General features: G+C 47.5%; 1 protein-coding gene across 1 annotated transcript in view; it reads left to right on the forward strand.

The window, feature by feature from the left end:
• BARX2 (BARX homeobox 2) overlaps positions 1-19,341 on the forward strand; it is a 64,281-nt gene that overhangs the window by 35,466 nt on the left and 9,474 nt on the right. Inside the window, exon 2 of the mRNA XM_010986276.3 lies at positions 16,344-16,641. Coding sequence (XP_010984578.3) covers positions 16,344-16,641 — 298 coding nt within the window. The remainder of the gene's footprint in view (positions 1-16,343; positions 16,642-19,341) is intronic.

Raw genomic sequence — 19,341 nt, forward strand, 5'->3', positions numbered from 1 at the left:
CAGTTACCATATGTCAGTCATCTCTGGTGCACAGCGCAACGTCCCCGTCATGCATATACATACATATATTTGTCAAAGCCTTATTCTGATATTCATCTTATTAAATAGGCAAAAGAAATCCTAAATTTTAAAAATATGTACTTACTTTAAAAACCTGTTTTTATAAATTGATATACTTCAGTTAAAAAATAAAGAATCTGTGCTTTTAAATAATCTTGGTCAAATTCTACCCTGCGTTGTATTGACCTTACTTTTTTTTCTGTCAATAGAATGACAACTTTTGAACCAACAGTCCTGAACTCAGAATCTAGCAATGAGAGAGAGAGAATTTATTTGTGTCCTCACAACTTCTCTGCAGCGTTTGTTAACTTGTTACCAGCTGGGGAAATAAATTTGACTAATTAGGGGAAACCAAAAGCAGGGTGGATATTGATCTCTAGGAATAATGGTTGCAGGTTCCATAAAAATGTGTCTCTACTTTTCACATGGTCAGTGGGGACATGGCTCATGGAAAATGAGAAAATTCCTGGGCATCTGGCTACAGATCCAAGTGCTCTGCCCGTGTGTACGGCGTGGCGCAGTTCTTTGGTCTCGGTAATCGGCTCGTTATTTCTGTGTTAGATGGGTTTCAGAAGGTCCTGTGTTGTTTCAACCCAAGCTATTGCCCAGGAAACACAACTGTTTATGCTCTGTTCTTGGCTGGACTGAAACCATGGCGCCATCTTTCTTCCAGGCAGAGCAGAGCCTCTCCAGTTAGGACCACCTAGACCTTTCAGAAATCTGTGAGCCACGCTTTCTCTGTGTGAGGGAGTAGACGTAACTTTTTTTTGGTGTCTTTATCTCTGTAGATTTAAATTTTCTACACTGAAGCATGTTGCTTCCTATTGGGAAAAAATTAATGTGATTTAAGAAGAAACAAAAATGCTGTATCCTCTGCCTGTCTTTTTTGGGAGGAGGAGGCCCCGTGTCATGAAAATTCCGGGGCCTTGAGATAAGTATTAACTGTTCTTACGCAGCGTGAACCAATGCCTGCGCCTAACTCAAGAGTACACCCTGGAAGAGGCAGAGGGTGTTCAGGGGGCACGAACGGACCTCCACTGTCTGCAACACCAGACGGTCAGAAAGGCAAGTCCCTGGGAACTTGTAGTTTCGAATTTTGGAAGGTAGCATATGACTGTGCGCATGGCCATGAGCGAAACAGGTTTCTGGTCAGGTTCCAGATACTTGCCCTCGTTATCAGATAATCTTTGTGAGCAGTAGGAGAGAGGTGTGTGTGCAGGGTCTGGCCCACGGTGATGCTCAGTACACTGTCCTTCCTTTGTGCCCGTCCATCCCTTGCCTTGACATTGTGGGTGGAACTGAAGGGACGTGAGATTGATTTAGCAGCTTGTTGAGTCTCTTTTCTTTTGAAGAGATTGACCCTTTCTAAGAGCCTTACCATAAGGGGAGGTGTTTTTTTGTTTTTGTTTTTTTTTAATGAACAAAATGTTTGTTGCAAGACATCGAGTTGTATAGTATAATCATATATAATACAGTCAAAGTTGTAACATAATCAAAGGTCTACCCTTACTTCCTCCTTTCTCCCTAAACTTGTACTAGCCCCATTTAGGAGAAAATTTTCAAGCAGAAGTCTTTCAGATTGGCTGGCAGAAGTATCATATAACTAGCTGTTCACCTCTGATACACACAAGCTTCCTTAAAAAATGGATCACATGATTACAGCCATTATAGAAAACAGTATGGAAGTTCCTAAAAAAGTTAAAAATAGGACTACCCTATGATCCAAGAGTCCCACTTCTGGGTATGTATCCAATGGAAATAAAATCACTCTCTTGAAGAGACAGCTGCACACTCATGTTCAATGCAACATTATTCACAACAGCCAAGACATGGAAGCAACCCAAGTGTTCACCGACAGATAAATGGATGAAGAAAATGTGAGATAAATATCTACATATACATTCCATATATAATGGAATATTATTCAGCCTTGAAAAAGATGAACTTTTTCTGTGACAACATGGACGAACCTGGAGGACACTGTGCTGAGTCAGACAGAGAAAGGCAAATGCTACATGATCTCCCGTAAGGGTGCAGTCTAAAATAGTACAAGTCATAGAAGAGTAGTCATGGGGAGCTGATGGCTGGGGAAAACAGGGAGATGCTGGTCAAAGGGTACAAACGTTCACTTACAAGATGAGTATTTTCTGGAGACCTAATGCACAGCATGGGAGCTCTAGGTAACAATAATGTATTGTATACTTGAAATTTGTGAAGAGAGTAGCTCTTAAGAGTTCGTACCAGGCACCGAGAAGGTAACCATGTGAGGTGATGGGTGTGCTAATTGGCTGGATTGTGGTAATCATTTCCCAGTGTATACATAGGTCACATCATCAGGTTGTACACCTGTTAATATATACAGTTTTTATTCACCAGTCATACTTTAGTAAAGCTGGAAAGAAAAGAAAAGAAAAGAAGAAATTGCAAAAGCCCAGAAACTTCCAAGGTAATGTTTACCATGTCTTCTCAGACTGTTAAAATTGTGGTGCTTTTAACACTGGGTTGCAGGATAAAAGAGTTAACCACAAAAAAACATGGATCACACGAATGAGGAAAAAGAAATATCTGAGGCCAAACAATACTCAGCATTTTGGTGGCTCTTGCCTAGACAGGCACACAGTGACGTGGACGGAGCATTTGTTCCTGTTCCCCTGGAGATCTGAGCGCTGGTCCTAGTTCAGACGTCGACTTTCTGTGTGACTTTAACACCTGATCCCATCAAAGGCTGGGTTAGAAAAGAGCAATCTCTGTGTGTTGTTATTCAGTGTGTCACTCGCTATAAATCACATAGCCTCCAAGTCTTAATTGTGCATGGTGAGATTTATGCAAAGGGAGTCTTTTGCCTTTTATAGTTATGATCTGTGTGACCTATGAGGCTATCGGATGAGTGAAGAGTTTATCACTCCACTCCCTCGTGAACTGACAAGATTTAGTAGAGCCGAAGAAGTTCCCTGCATGCATTAATATTCTCGCTCTTAGCCCATCATTTAATTCAGCTGGCGTCTGTTTACTGGGTATCCTTTGCAAAGTATGGGAAGTACATTGTAGGAAACAGAAGTATAAGACAAAGACTTTATGACTGAGGTGAGAAATGTAGGAGACACTCACTGGCTCTGAGGGTGCTCATAAAGTCGTTCCATCTTGGTACCAGAAGGGACCTTAAAAACCAGCCAACTCCCCCATTTACAGATGAGAATTCAGAGAAAGAGAGGCCTCAGTGCGGACTGAGGCTCAGGCAAGCCTAACGGCACTGTTGAGGGTAGAGTTGCATCTTAAAAAGACAGGATGTGGCCCCGTACAGGGAGCAGCTTTGGTCCTGGTTGGCCAGTTGGGTACTGTGCTCCACGTGATTGTGTTGTAGAACCTTACTGCTGTGGTTCCTACTATTGTTGCAGAAAAGCGTGTTACAGCTCAATGTTATAGCTCAGTTGTGACAGCAACCTGGATCTGCGTGAGAGACCAAGCAGCACTCGGAGGGTTGGAGAATGGAGAACTCAGGTTTATTACACCAGCAGGCCCAGAGGAGTTAACACTCCAAGCTCTGGACCCCTGTCTGTAGGTTTACACAGGCTTTTATAGGCTACCAGTTTAGACCTTGCAACATTTTGTAACATTGTATGCAAATGAGGTATAACAAAGGTGACTAATTAGGAACAAGCTTTGTAGTAATGGACCAATCAGGAGTGAGCTCCATGCAAATGAAGCTCCACAAATGGACCAATCAGGAGTTAGCTCAGGGAACCAATAGAATCTTAGGGATAAGATCCGCTTTCCTAGAAGTAAGCTGTTTCAGAGTTTAAAAAGCAAGATAATGCCACTAGGCCAGGGAACCAGATGGTGCTGGCAGTAGAGTAGTGACCCTGCCTGGGGGCCCTGCCTTTTTCATGGGGCTTCCCACCTCACTATTACTCCTTACACTGTTTTCCCTTGTTACGTACAAGAGCAAGGCTCAAACACGAGTAAATATGGGTGTCTGTTGTATAATTTTCCCGCTAATTTTGGGGGTACACGGCTGCCATTTGATCTTAACACCTTGAATAAAACGGAGGGGAACTTTTTCATTCTCTCCAACAAGAGCCTTCCACCAAATACAGAGCTTTTTTCCTCCTCTCTTCAATGGGTAGACTCCTCCAAAGCTTGCATCCTTTTTGCAGTGTAGTTCTGTGTCCCTGGGCCACGTTAGCTGCGTAAGTTTTAAGGGGTCCACTTTTATCAGAAAACAATGGGATCCCAGGAAGAGGAGAGCTTTCCGTAGACGTCACATGACCGTCTGCATGACATCGTGGCATCCTGATGGAAATGCCTGTTTTCTGCCTATCATCACGGCAGAGGGAAATGTTCTGGTTCCTGACTGGACTGGGGGGGCCTTCGCAGACACTGGGTTATTTGAGAGGTTCCAGTTTAATGTTCTGCCTTTCTGTTCCAGCAAAGAACTCTCCCCACTTGCCCACAATCAGCAGAACCAATTTTGATATCAGAAACTCTTTAGGTAATCTTCAGTAAGGTCCAAATGCCTTTTTAGCCTGTGTTTTTTTTGTTTTGTTTTAAAGAAAAAAATTTTTTACAGTTACTATTTGGCAAATCTGTATACTTTACCTGGTTCTTTTTATCCACTGTTTGTCTCTGAATGGAATCTCAGCTAATGCCATCCTCATCTTTCAGTTTAAATGACACTGTTACGGGGAGATGCCGACTGCCTCACCCTGGGTTAATCCTCTTGCTGAATGCTCCTCAGACACCCTGAATTACTTGCTTCTCAACTGTCTGCCATCTTGACCATCAGCTGGTGGGCAGAGACCTGATCTGCCTTGTGTACTGTTTATTCCCAGTTCTTGGCACGGTATCTCCACTAGGTATTCCAAAACTTGTTAAATTGAATTGAATTTCACTCTCTTGTAGCCCACATTGTTTCTAACTCTTTGCAACTAAAGGCAAACTATAGAGAATATATTTAAGCTGGGATTAGAATGCATAGGGAGAAGAGGGAAATTAAATTGGACTTAGAAATTTACATTTTCACATAAGCTGTTCTGAGCTTGGCAGACAGTTCTCGTCCTGTGACCCATGGGGCCACTTGCAGAAAGTCACCTCCTGTGGCTTTTCCTTGAAACTGCCTGGTGCCCTGGAAGCATCAGAGAAGGGGGGTCATTTTCAAAATCTATGTCAGAAGAGTTTCTAGTGAACAAACATGTTGAAAGCATCTCATTCTTGAAACCCTCTGGCCCTTTTCACTGGCCTGGTTCTCTTGCTGCTGCTGCTTGCTTCATAGGTTACAGGGTCTGTCTCGTTTGCTGATTCTGTTTTCTTTTTGGCTCCATTGATGAAAATGTACCAAACCCAAGGCCCCATCCTCCATCCTCTGTTGGTCTTAAATCTTCCTTCTTGGGAGAGGAATTCTACTTTCAACCCTTCAACTCTTGTTCTGGGTAAAATCCACACACCCATCTCGAGTCCTTCGGGACTCATCTAGGAACCATCACTTCAGCATCTGCTTTTACCTCAAACTAAGCCTCTGCGAGCCTTATCCTTTCTACCGAAAGGTTCTCACCTGGCAGAGGCCGAGGTGCCCCGATTCCAGCAGTTACCGCTGGAGTCTGAGTCTTCTGCCACATCTGGATGCCTGCCCTCGTCTCCCACCCCACCTCGGGGGTCTCCAGGTCCTGTTGGATGTGCCTCGGCAGTGACGGGAGTCTGTTCCTCCCTTTCCCTTCGTAAGCTGGCTCCCCCTCTTCTCAGCACCAGCACTGTTGGCTCCGTCCCGAAGGCCCGTGGCTCTTGGGCCACTCAGCATTTGCCACGCGGTTCTTTGTTTTCTTATTTGCCTCTTATTTTAACGTCTCATTTCCCCAGTTAGATAATCAGCTTCTGAGGGCAGAGATGGGGAATTGTCTCTCCTTCTCTAGCAGTTGGCTCAGAGCTGAGCAGCCGTTCGGTAGAATTCAGCATTGATGGCGACAGCAAATCAGAGGACTCCTCCTGGTCAGCTCTGTGCGGACTCTGTCCCTGTGACAGCAGGACCTCAACCAGAAAAGATGACGTACAAGCCACGAGACAAAGGCGGGGAGGGCTCGGTCAGCACAGGAGAGCAGTGTAGACTTCTTAGTGAACCGAGGCATCTCCAACACATGGAAAATGCGTGCTTTTTGACCATTGGAAGAAGTGCCTGCCTTCTTTGGTGTGGGTCTTCATTGTTTATGGAAGTTTTTTATACTCATGATCCAGTGTTATCCTTCAGCAAGCTTGGCAGGAGTACTACTATTGCCATTTGATAGAAGAGAAAGTGGAAGCTTGGGAACTGTGGTCTGACCAAGGCCGCAGAGCCCAGAGGTGTCAGCACCATGTCTCCAGCCCCAATCTTCCGATTGGGTAAAATCAGTTCAGGTAAGGTATGGAACTCTAGGAAGGCACACTTATTAATTCTGTCCTAAGGAAGTCTGCAGTCTAGCTGAGAAATAATAAGATGGGGAAACAAATGAACTAAGTAAGGCTGAATAAGGACACACAAAAAGCTGTGGGTGCGTGGAGGCGGGAGTGATTAACTCGGTCTTTGTCAAACAGCAGCTGCTCAGGGAGGCCTTCCCTCCACGAGAGACTGGGAGGCAGGGCCAAAAGCAGGTAGGTGAAGGTAACGGCGGAATGACCAGGAGCGCAAAGACAGCGCCCTTCCCGGTGTGTTCTTCGGCTGACGGAGATGCGGGGCAGTGCTGGCTAGAGGGTGGACAGTGACCACACTGGGTGGACGATGACCATCTTAGGCAGGGCGGGCAGGTCTGTAAACCTCCAGCTTCATTGATTTCACGCAGCTCCCGGTGCAGCCCAGCGCTCTGTGGGCATCTGTAGTTGTGATGACATTACAGGTTGAATGTAATGAGACTGGGCCTGTCTCTCTGCAGAATCAGGGATCTGAAAAGATGGCGTGATGCAGTCCAGCCAACCAGGGCTGCGCTGTGTCCTTTATTTCCCCAATCTTCATTTTCCCAAGTCTCTAAAATGTTTTCTCCCCACTCCATCCCTTTGTGTTTCAACCTTTGTGAACTTGCTTAAGGTTTCGATTTAATGAGATGCTTCTTCCAGAGTCTACATTCTGGCAGGTGCATGAGGATTTTGGAATAAATGTATTCCACATGTTTCTAATTCATTTACACTTAACTCATCAAAATGCCCACCAGCTTTTTTTTTTTTAATGAGGTCGTTAATGGCCAAGATGTTTTTTCAGCCTTTGAGTTGGCCTCTTAAAACATTTTCTTTTTCCTTTAGTCATACAAAGCCACAACTTGTAAAGGGAGCATCTGTTCCATGAATTCTCGCTGGGCTAGAAACTCAGTGTGTCGCAAATTAAAAGGCAAAGCAGAGCCTCTTTATATTTCCTTTCCTCCCCTCCTTGCTCACAGGTTATCCATACAGACAAGTACTGAACTTCCACGTCTGGTTGCCACTTACCCTCAGCTCAGCCTTTCCTTAGTCCCATTCAGTGTAAGACGAGGCACGTTAATTTTGACCACCCCACCTCTGTCACCCCATCTCCGTTATCCCTGCAGTTCTTAGAAACTGACTTTGGTGCCATCTTGTGTCCCACCAACTTCATCCTTCTTTGCCTAAGACTAACCTTGGGGAGGGCTGGGACTGTTCTGCACAGCTCTGCAAAACCACCATAGTTATTTCTGGAGCCTCGATGATTTGAGGTGGGTGGCTGGCCAGGTTAGCCTTGTCACTCATTTCCTTCAGCTCCCTGGTTGCTGTCAGCCTCAGGAGGCCGGGGTAAAGACCGCCACTTGGCAAAGGGAAGCAGGCAGATTCCAGCGTGGCTGAATCTTGCTTTGCCTACAAATGCACAGAGGCTATGAAGATACACCCGAGTAGTTCACCAGCGGCTGCTTTCTTTTTTTTTTTTTTTTTTTTTTTTTGAGAGGGGGTTGGGGAGAGGTAATTAGTTTGTTTAGTTATTTCTTAGTGGAGGCACTGGGGATTGAACCCAGGACCTTGTGCACGCTAAGGATACACTACCACTGAGCTCTACCCTCCCACCCCCCACTGGGTCTGCTTTCTTGGTAAGAAAAAAACCCGTCTACTTTAATTTGGCTCGTTCATAGAGCATCCAGCCACCAACGTGGAAAGAGAGAAAAGGGGACCAACAGCAAGGAGGTGCCCTCCGGGTGAGTCGCATCGCAGACGCAGGTGCATTTAGTCTTCACGGCAATCTACCAGGGCGACCGTGAGTAGCCCTACTTACGGAAGAGGAACTGGAAACTAGGGAGGTTTTGATAACCGGCTCAGTGAGGTCCTGCTCTTCCCGCTGCCCCAAATTGCCAGCCGATTGGTCTGGCTGTGGCTTCTGGGGACAATTTCCGTGTGGGTGGTTGTATGATTTTTTTCCCCAGGAAGCTCAGCCCGAGCTACCTAGTTGTTCCACCGAGTCTCCCTTTCAGATTAACTGGATACGTCCCTCCCGGGCCTGTGTGCGCTGCCTGTGCGCCTCTGAAGCCTTCTGCGGCTACAGGTCACACATTCCCAGGACATAAATCAGTCAAGCAGGCAGCTTAGAGATTCTTACCCACTCAGACCTTCGGCCCTCGCTTGTGTCAACCGGAAGTGTGGGAGTGGAGAGCCAGTCTGGGGACTGGTATGCTGGAGGAATGGAAGGGGAGCCACAGGAGATGTGTAGGAGCAGACACTGTTCCTTGGGGATTCTGCTCTGGGGTTCAAGTCCAGCTGTAGCCGGAGGGGACTGGCTTCCACTGGGAGGGAGGACTTCGCCGGGCGAAATGTGCCTAGAATCAGCCGCCCTGCCTCGAGCCTGTGCTTGGCCCACACGTGTTCATGTGCACGGACTGCACTGAGTCTGCAGAATCAACGCAACAGACCATCCCCTGTTAGCCTCCCAAATGTCCTCATCTCCCCAGGCTCCCTGGAGCGTCCCCTGGCATCAGCCTACCACGAATACACTCAGGTTTTCTAGTCCCAGAACAGATTCTCAAACATTTGTCCAGGTGTACGGCACACAGTTATGTGATACCCACCCTGCAGCAAAGCCTTGGTTGGGGGAGGGGTTGAAGGAAAACACCTATTTGAAGATGCATTCATTGCGGTCATGTTTACACTCCTTTGTCAGCTAGAAATGTGTTTGTTTAAACAGTGTCTTTGGTTTATTAGAGGCATTCCTCCCTCTCAGTAGCAGATAATGTGCTTGAATTTCACAAGTGGATGTAAATGAGCCAGGGTAGCAGGGCAGCTGTCTTCAGTCAACAGCTTCACATAGTGATAATTCTCAGGAAAAGAGAAAGGCCTACTTCATACGTAGAGTTACACATCATCTGCCTTCTCAGTAACCAGAGTGCCCCCCACAACGTATTTTCCCTCTGTTTTTAAAACCCAAAATTGATGTTTAGCCAAAATATAAATACATGGCTGGACTATCTCACAGTACTTTCATGAGGATATGAAATGGGGGTGTGCGAGTCCTTTGTGAAATTAAAGCTCTGGGCCAATGCAATTTTGTTGGAAATCGGGTCATATATTAAAACAAGGAAAGACAGCAAGCAGCTGGCCAATGTGTATCTGGTCTCACTTTTCTGCTCCCGTGGGTTTGCCTCTCAGGGGACTTTGCTGCACACACAGTACTCACCCTGCGTCCCATTCCAGCCATGCTCATTCCTCCCTAACCTTGTTCCTAGCAAACTCAGGGCCTCACTGAAGGTGTATTTATTTACAGTGAGGGTCCTCCTGAACCCCCAGACATTTCAGCATCACCGTGGCCTCGTGTGCGCGTCTCTGACATCAGTGCTCTCAACCACTGGGGCACCGTGCAGTTTTGTCACTGAATTTGCACCGGAACACTGCGTCAGGATTCCTGAAACTGTGGATTTTGGTGATTAAGATGTTGCCTTCAGTCACTACCATTCTTCAGAGGTTTTTTTGTGTTTGTTTTTCCAAGGAAGGTTTTCATTAGGTCTTAAACTTTATGGAACCAAATTGCATAAAAGCCATTTAGCAGTAACAGCAATTGCTTTCAAACCATCAGAGAATAGGATCACCAAAAGAATTACCTTCCCCTGTATGAATCTGTGAGGTCAGTGTATGTCTAATAAATTTTTAGTGGGATTTGCTTTTTTAGAAACTAACACAAGTTGTTTCTAAAATTCAGCTGGAAAAATCAATGATAATAGCCAAGAGAATTTTGTAGAAAGAATCAAAAGGGGAAATTTGTTCTACCAGATACTAAAACTCCCTAAAAACCCACTGTAGTAAGAGTGGGAAGGTCCTAAAATAGGATCATATATTAGTTCAGAGTCCAAAAACAGACATGCAAATACATAATATACCCCAGCTATTCCTAGAGCCCCATGTGGCCCAGTGTAACTGTAGAATTAGACTCAAAGACAACAGAAATCTGATTACAGAAGCCTTGAACAGGAAGATCTTTACTTCTTAAAGGAATGTATTCTGGATTTTACCCAGTACACCCCCAAAATGTGTTTCAGAAGTCCTCTCAAAGCAGCTTTCCCTCTCCCCAAAGTTGCAAACTCATGGCAGCTTCAAACAACTCTGCCCCTCTCTCTGATCCACCTGGTTTCCGAGCTCTCACCTCCCCGCCCCCGCTCCTTCCGCGCACCCCCCACCCTCACGTACCTGCACCACAACTGTGTTCCCTATTTGTAACCAACCCCACAGAGGACAGCCTTCAGGAAGGGTGGCTCTGGTCCCAGTTTGACAGATTTCCTAGAAAGCAGGAAATTCTCAGAATTCTGATAAACAAAAATTACCAATGTCATCTCTTTGGGAACTTAATGTATCTTAAAGCTGGCATTTTAAGTCATAGATTAGTCAATGTCGGGTTTTGGGATTGTTGGCTATACATTTAGAAAAAATAAAATGACATATTTGTATTTTACAAAACACTTTGTAACTATGTGTTTCAGTAGATTAGAGTGCATATTGCTAGATCTGGAACATGGGCATGTTTGTAGATACATAGCAACAATTACTGAAGTTTATTTCTAAGATTTGGGGTTGAAAACTGAGGGGAGACCTCTATTTTATATATTTCTAAATTGTTTTAAATTTTTTTTTTTAACAAATTGGGTTTTTTTAACAAAAAAACAAAAGAGCAGTTAAAATATTCACTGTTACTTGTTTTTAATTTGTTTTTGATTTGTATTCAGTAAGAATTCACTATTTTAGTGTACGGTTATGAGTTTAGACAAATGCATTAAGTTGTATAACCACTACCACAATCAAGATACAGAACAGTCTCATCATGTTACCCGTCGCCCCGCCAATTCCCTCACGTTACTCCTCTGTAGCCACATTCTTCCCCTACCCTTGACCTCTGGCAGTCACTCGTCTGCTCTCCATCTCTAGCTCTGCCTTTCCCAGAATGTCATGCAGGTGGAATCATACAACCCTTTGAGTCCAGCTTCTTTCCCTTAGGAAAATTCATCTGCGGTTCACCCGCGTTGCTGCGTGTTTCAAGCTTGTTCCCCTCTTACTCCTGAGTAGTATTGCCTTGTATGTACGTGCCACAGTGTATTTCCCCATCCTCGGCTGAGGGGTATTTGGATTGATTCCAGCTTTTGATCATTACAGTCGGCTCTCCATAATCCCAGGTTCTGCATCCGTGGATGCAACCAACACAACCATAGATGGAAAATTTGAGGGGAAAAATTCCAGGAAGTTCCAAAAAAGGAAAACTTGAATTTGCCGTGTACTGGAGACTGTTTATGGAGTGTTTACATTGTATCCAGTATTAGAAGTATTAGAGATGATTTAAAGTGTACAGGAGGATGTGTAGGTTATATGCAAATACTACACCATTTTATCTCAGGGACCTGGGCATCCCCAGATTTTGGTGGGGTGGGGGCGGGGCGTTCCTGGAACCAGTGGCCTTCGGACACCGAGGGAGGACTGCACTAACACTGCTCCTGTAAACATGTGCATGGAAGTTTTTGTGTCCTTTTCACCTGGATTAACACCTAGGAAGCGGATTGTTGGATTATATGAAAGCTGTATGTTTAACTTCGGAAAGCAGCCGGGCAGTTTGTTACAAAGAGGCTGCACCCTTCTGCATTCCCACCAGGATGCTGTGAGTTCCAGCTGGTCTACAACCTCATCAGCACATGATGCTATCAGCTTATAAAATGTTTCAGACCATCCTGACACACGTGGAGGAGTATTACAGCCCTAAGTTGCATTTTCCTAATGACTAATCATAAAAGCATCTTTGCATGTGAAATGTCTGTTCAGAACTTCTGCTCCTTTACGTATGGGGTTATTTTTAAATTGTTGAATGTTGAGAGTCCTTTCGTTCTTCCTTTCATCATGTATTCTGGATACGGATCATTTGTCAGGTGTGAGGTCTGTGCTGTCTTTCAGTCTGTAGCTTATCTTTTTGTTTTAACGGTATCCTTTGCAGAACAAAACCTAATTCTCCGCTCCTGCGCTCACCCGTGCATGCAGTCGGTACCCCCCTACAGCAGCGAGGGGAATCCTAAATCAGAGCAGGTCCTTCCCCAGCTCACCTCTCGTCAATGGTTTTATCACATTCTGAATAAAATCCAAATTATTTGGTCTGGCTGACGAGCGCCTACGTGATCTGGCTGCAGCAGATTTTCCAAGGTTTTATTTCCTGTGGCCTCCCTCCTTGTTTGCTCTACCTTTTCTCTCTTTGTACACAGCTCCTTCCCTCTTCTGGGCTTTGCAGGAGCTGGTTCCCTGCGGGCACACGCCTCTCCCTTGAGTCACTAACCTGCTGAAATGTCACCTCTGGCACAGAGGCCTTTCCTTGACTCCCCCGCGTAAAATTCCTGCCCTCCTCACGGCCCCGCCTTCACAATCTGCCGTTTTCTTCAGAGACTTTATCACTACCTGGCATTATTTGTTTATTTATTTGTTCACCGTCTATCTCCCCGAGAGGAACGCAAGCTCTGACCTCAGCTTCAAGACCAGAGTGCAGCCCACAGTAGGTGCTCCGTACACACGGATGGCAGGATGGAACGCAGGGCTGGACTAACACGGGGGCCTTCCATCTCACCCTCTCCCCCGCCCACGCCTTCTCCACACGTCATCAGTGTTAATAGTTTGGTGACTAACTACCCGGACTTCTTTTAAAAATGCAGTTGTAAATGCAGACACACGCACAGATTTTTTCAATGATAATGCAAATGTGTCTATACCTTAATTTCCTCTCGACGTGTTTTCTTTTTTCTTTTTAATTGAAATACAGTCAATTACAGTGTGTCCATTTCTGGTGCACAGCAGTGTCCCAGTCATGCATATACATACATATATTCATTTTCATATTTTTTTCATTAAAATTTATTACAAGATACTGAACATAGTTCCCTGTGCTATACAGAAGAAACTTTTTTTTTTGCATTTATTTTATTTTAAACATTTTATTGAGTTATAGTCATTTTACAATGTTGTGTCAAATTCCAGTGTAGAGCACAATTTTCAGTTATACAGGAACATACATACATTCATTGTCACATTCTCTTTCGCTGTGAGCCACCACAATAGCCTGTATGTATTTCCCTGTGCTACACAGTACAATCTTGTTTATCTACAGAAGAAACTTTTTCAAAAAATCCATTTTTATATATATAGTGGCTAACATTTGTAAATTTCAAACTCCCAAAATTATCCCTTCCCACCCCCCTTCCCTGGTAACCATAAAATTATTCACTATCGACATATATTTTCGATAGGGTCCCATGTTAGTTTATATGTAGTTCACCTGTCAGTTTATATACTTTTAGGTATTTTTAAAATAGACACTTTTTTAACAGTCACAGTGTAGTCCCTACTATGGATCGGAGGTACCACAATTTCTTTAGCCATTTTCTTGTTCATAGATACTTGGGGTGTTTCCCCTGCGTCACCATCATCCACACTGCTGCCCTGAACACGTCCGTACGCAGACCTCGGTGCGGCAGGCAGACAGGACTCAAATAATGGAAGGGCCTGGTCAGTAATTTGATTGATGCTGCTTGGTTTGTGCTTCTAAAAGATCATACTGTTTTATGCTCTCAGCAACAACACATGAGCACCCCTCCTCTGCATCCTGGCCCACACCAGGTGTTACCACCCTTCTGAGGTGTTTTTTAATGTCAGGCACAAAAACAGTTAACTCTCTTACAAAAGAGAGAAAGCTGCAACTTTGGTGATTCAAAGCCTTACTGAGGGGGAGGCGACCGGCCACTTCCTATACTGACGAGCTCCGAGGTGTCTAGATCGTAAGCCTGTTTAATAAAGAACGAAGGGAGTACAGTGATCTGAGATGAGCAGCATCTTATGCCCGTAAGAGTAGCTTTTAGAGACGCCTTTGAAGCAGCAGCATTTCATCACGTGCGCAGATCCAAGACCCTTGTCCCAGGCGTCCTGACGTTCTTCCTTTAAAATACCCCTCCCAGATTCGTTTTTTCTTTCTTGAAAGAATCCACAGCACAAAGCCTCAAGTGTTAGCCGTTGGCTGGAGAGTTAATGGAAGTCGAAGCCCTTGGTGATTTATTGTTTAACAAATCTGTGGTTTCTGCTGGGCCTCACTGGATGTGTGGTCAAAGAACAAGAGACGTTTTCTGCTTTAATAACTGTGACTGGGGTCCACGGCAGAAGCATGGAAATGAGTAAGAAGAGAAATGCCAGCGCAGAGGAGAGAGAGAACACACGTCACCTGGGCGCTTCTGTGATGGCGGCGGGTTTAGCCCAGGACGAGGCTAGTGCTGTTTGGCTCAGACACTCGCCTTGCCCTGCAGTGAGCTGTCAGGGCTGGGCCGAGTCCCGGAGGGCAGGACTCGGTATCTTCTCTGTGCTCATTAGGCTTCAAGGTGGGCTTGGGGTGAAAGGTGCTTTTATGACATCAGCATATTGGGGTTTGAAACTTTCTTCAGAATTACCTACTCTTACTCACTGTACTGAAGGACAAAACTGAGGCCCAGAGGGATACAATGATTTATAAAGGTAACAGTCATGGCATTTTAAGCCCCCTACTGTACTACTGTAGAGCACAGGGAACTGTATTCACTATCTTGTAATGGCCTGTAATTAAAAAGAATATGAAAAGGAGTATGTTTATGCTTAACCGAAGCACTGTGCTGTACACCAGAAATTATTGACACAGCACTGTAAACCAACTCTACTGCAATACAAACAAAAAAATAAACCTGATACTGTGGAACAGTGAAGGGGAAGAGCTTTTTCACTTGAACTTTAGAAATATAACAGATTCTTGCCTTGAAATTCCTAAAGCAGAAGAGGAAAAGACCTAGTGTGGACCCCACCACCCCTGCCTGCCCCTGGCATACATTGCTAATCAATCGCAGCTCACTCTGCAGTGGGGCTCGGAATCCTCCTGATCTTAGTGCTGGGGGCAGCGGGGTGTACTGGATCTGGGTCTTCATGTGAATTAAAATCTTCTGGGCCCCCTCTTCTAAATGATGCATCCATGGGATTCATGATGGGGTGACAGCCGTGGACTTCAAGCCAGAAGAACTTGGTTTGACTCCAGAACCTGCTGTTGGGTCTGTGACATGATCGAGTCCCTGAACCCTTCTGGGACTGTTTACTTGTCTCTGAAGTGAGGGAGTTGAATTAAGTGATTTTTGCGCATCCTTCCAGCTATGAAAAATGCGATGATTCAAGGTACAGACTTCTCAGAAGAATTTAGTTACAACCATGTATTTTGATAAAGACCCGAGGTGGTTTGCAGGCACTTTGTCTATTACACATCTGTTTTGGATTTCTTAAGTATGTGTTTCTAGCTTTATCTGACTACTTCTTTCCATCTGCTCAGTCCTATTGACCGTATCTCCGAAACCAGAATTTAGGGATTCGGAAGGGAGAGATGGGGAAAGATTCACTTAAAACCAGAGGAACTGCACAGTGAAAAAAATTAAATTAAATTAAAGATGTGACAGTGAATACATGTATGTTCATGTGTAACTGAAAAAATTGTGCTCTACACTGGAATTTCACACAACATTGTAAAATGACTATAACTCAAAAAAAAGTGTTTAAAAAATTTTAAAAAACCAAAACAGAAGAACTGCGGGACTGTCTTCTTGGCCGTGGGATTTTGAATGTTCTCGCACCCCAAGCTGAGCAGATCTGCACGTGTCTTGCCCACTCGGCCGTTATGGGTCTGGGGTTCCTTCTTTCTGTTCCTCTACGTACACCTTGTGAACAGGAGGCCCCGCCAGACCGGCAGGTCTCAGCACGGGGCCTCTGGCACCCTGGCCTCCTTGCGCGCCTGCTCCCGGGTGACCTGCTTCCCGTTTGTTGTCTTCCAGGCCCCGCTTCCCTTCGGGCATACCCTCTGCTGTCGGTGATCACCCGGCAGCCCACAGTCATCTCCCACCTGGTCCCCGCTGCCCCGGGAATCGCCCAGGCTCTGTCCCGCCACCCAGCCACCGAGGCCACCTCCGCGGAGGCCCCCGGTGAGAACGTGGGCAGCAGCGAGTCAGAGGCAGAGCAGCCCACGCCCCGGCAGAAGAAGCCCCGCCGGAGCCGCACCATCTTCACCGAGCTGCAGCTCATGGGCCTGGAGAAGAAGTTCCAGAAGCAGAAGTACTTGTCCACCCCAGACAGGTGCGGATGCGGGGAGGGGACTGTCCGCAGGTGCGGTGGGGGCTCCTTTTGCTCTCGGGGTGGGACGGAGAGCCACGAGGAGGGTTTCAGGGTTTTAGAGATGCGGACACCCCTTGGCTCCGCCCTTGGCTCAGGTCATCTCAGCCTTGCTGCCCACCTGCGGGGATGCAGCACGCCTAGCCCCGGGGACACGACCGCTGCTGAATTTGTACTCCTCACTGTGTCTCCATGTTTTAAGTTAACAACAAGTGAGGTGAAGTTTAGCAAATGGTCAGCAGCCATTAAGAGCCAGAAGCAACGTGATTTAGATTTGAGAATCCTCGCATTGGTGGCACCATAAATGACTGATCACAGAGGGGAGAGGTGGAGCAGAGAGTCCAGGTAGGAGAGAGTCCAGGCAGCATCTCTGGAGACCGGAGTGAAGGTGGTGATGTGGGAGCAGAGAGGAGAGAGGAGATGGGAGAACAGTTTTGAAAACGGAATAGAGCTGACGTCGGCGTGAGGAAGAGACGAGAGTTGAGGATTCTGGTTCCCGGGATGAGCCACCAGGTAAATGGGGACAAGCACTAACAGAGGCTGAGGATAGAGCAGGTTTGGTGGGGCAACAGTGCCTTCTGTTTGGACGTGAGCCATCTGGGGTGCCTTCAGGCTCTCGGGTGCCCCCCCCCCGCCCCTCCTGTGGAGACAGGTCTGTGAACTGGGGACCAACTGATGGGCTCTCAGGAATCAAATGGCTCTTCTGAAGGCCCGGCCTGTACCGGAGAGCCCCACGTGCTGGGCGCCCAGGTGGAGTGGGCATCCTGGTTCATGAGTCGCGTGGTGGCGGTGCAGAGAGGGCTTCGGCGTGCTCAAGTAGCACTGCAGGCTCACTTTAGAAGTCGGAAACTTTCACAGAAACGTGCGTTCCAAGTAACCCCCGTGGGGCTTCCTAATACCTGCCCGGGCACCTCTCAGGTGACCCACGCAGGCTTGATTCACTCGCCTGGGGAGGAGGACACCATCTGGCTGGCATGGGCGCGCTCAGCTGCTCCTCACCCTGTACGTGACCGGGGCCATGAGCACTCCCTCCTCCCACGGCTCCCTCCCTCTTCCCCTCTGTTTGTTTCCCTGTCTCCTAGGTGACCCTGTTTAAGTGAATATTCAGGGAAGTGAGAATTTGTAACGGTGGCAGGTAATGAGAGAAAGCTGATGACAGGGAGGCCTGTTTCTGTAGCCAGAGTGAGTCAGGGGCGCATTTTTCCCAAGTGAGCTCACCCTGTGCAGAGTTGTGCATCCAACCTTCCACTGACTAATGCACCTGATGGCCTCAGGTGAACTGGGCGGGAGGGCACAGGAGAGCCTGCGGAGTGCAGGGAGGCGTGGGAGACCAGGAGTCCATGGGATGCCCCCTCCCCGCCGCCATGCAGTGGGCGCCCCTGTTCATGGGGAGGGTAAGCGGCCGTGCACTGGGGATTTATTAGCTTCAGTCTGCTAATCACTTTCAGTAAAACTGTCAGCTTCCAGTAGCCCTCTTGCTGGGACAACCACGTGTGTGTGAATGCAGATTTAAGCCAGGTTCCAAAGTTCCTTGAAGGAAAACTCGGTTTTTCTTATTGGAGACTTTAATTGGGCACTCCAGTCAAAGCGGGGTGGGGGGGGGGGGCGCTGGGCAGCTGCAGCTGGAGGGCCGAGAGTTACAGCACCTGGAACCTTCGCTGCCTGCACCTGCTGGCCTTCCTGGCCGTGACAGGTTGCTCACTGCTCCTCGGGTGGCCTGGGGGCCTCCAGAAGTGGTGGTCGCCGCTCAGGCTGCGTCAGGGGTGCTCATCCCAAGCTGCTGGGACGCGGGGAGGCAGCTGGTGTGGGCTCCTTCCAGCGAGGGGGGGGTCCGTGCAGCTGGCGCTCGGTGGACCTGGAGCGCTTACCCATGAACACAGGTCAGCACGTGGAGCAGCAGCCCCCGGGCCTGAGGTGGGAAGCCAGGACCCCTCCCACTCCACGTGCTCCGCTCAGGCTGCTGCTCCCCGGGAGGTAGCATCCCCAAATTTTCTCCGCAAGAGCCTGAGCAAGGGCGTCCCTTCGACAGCTCCAACTTGTACAAAATACGGTGAGAGGCGTGAGCCCCTGTGCGGGAGGAGGGCTCGGGCAGACCTGAATCCTGCCTCTTCCTCTAGGCCCACCTGCTAGTCTCCTGTGCAGGGCCAGAGGGTCATTGCGCAGGGTCTGGGGGCCAAATGGCCTGTCACAACCACTCAGCTCTGAGGCCGTAGCGTGAAAGCGGCCAGAGACAGTGTGGAAACGAGGGAGCGGGTCTGTGTGCCAGTAAAGCTTTATTTACAGAAGCAGGTAGTGGACAGGGTTTGGCCACGGTTGCCAGGAGATGGGAGCCTGAGCTCCAGACTCTCGTCTGTAAGACGGGAGTGATGGCACCTCCTTCACAGCCGGAAGGAATGGCTAAGAAAGGGACGCGTGAGGGGGCGCGTGCCAGGGGCCGAGCACACAGCCCGGGATGCAGCGGGGCTCAGGAAACAGCGTTGCTGGACCGTGCTCCGGCTGCACGCTTCCCGGGACGGCTCCGACCCTCGGGGCTTGTTGGGAGGCTACGGAGACCCGCAGGACTGGGAAGCAGGAGGGGCTGCTACGATGCGGTGTTTCTTCCGGAATCTGGCGTTATGGCAGGTGGGGGCAGCCACAGTGGCCGCATCTCTCTGCCGGGAGGTA

This window comes from Camelus dromedarius, chromosome 34 (genome assembly GCF_036321535.1).
Source record: "Camelus dromedarius isolate mCamDro1 chromosome 34, mCamDro1.pat, whole genome shotgun sequence".
Taxonomy (NCBI): domain Eukaryota; kingdom Metazoa; phylum Chordata; class Mammalia; order Artiodactyla; family Camelidae; genus Camelus; species Camelus dromedarius.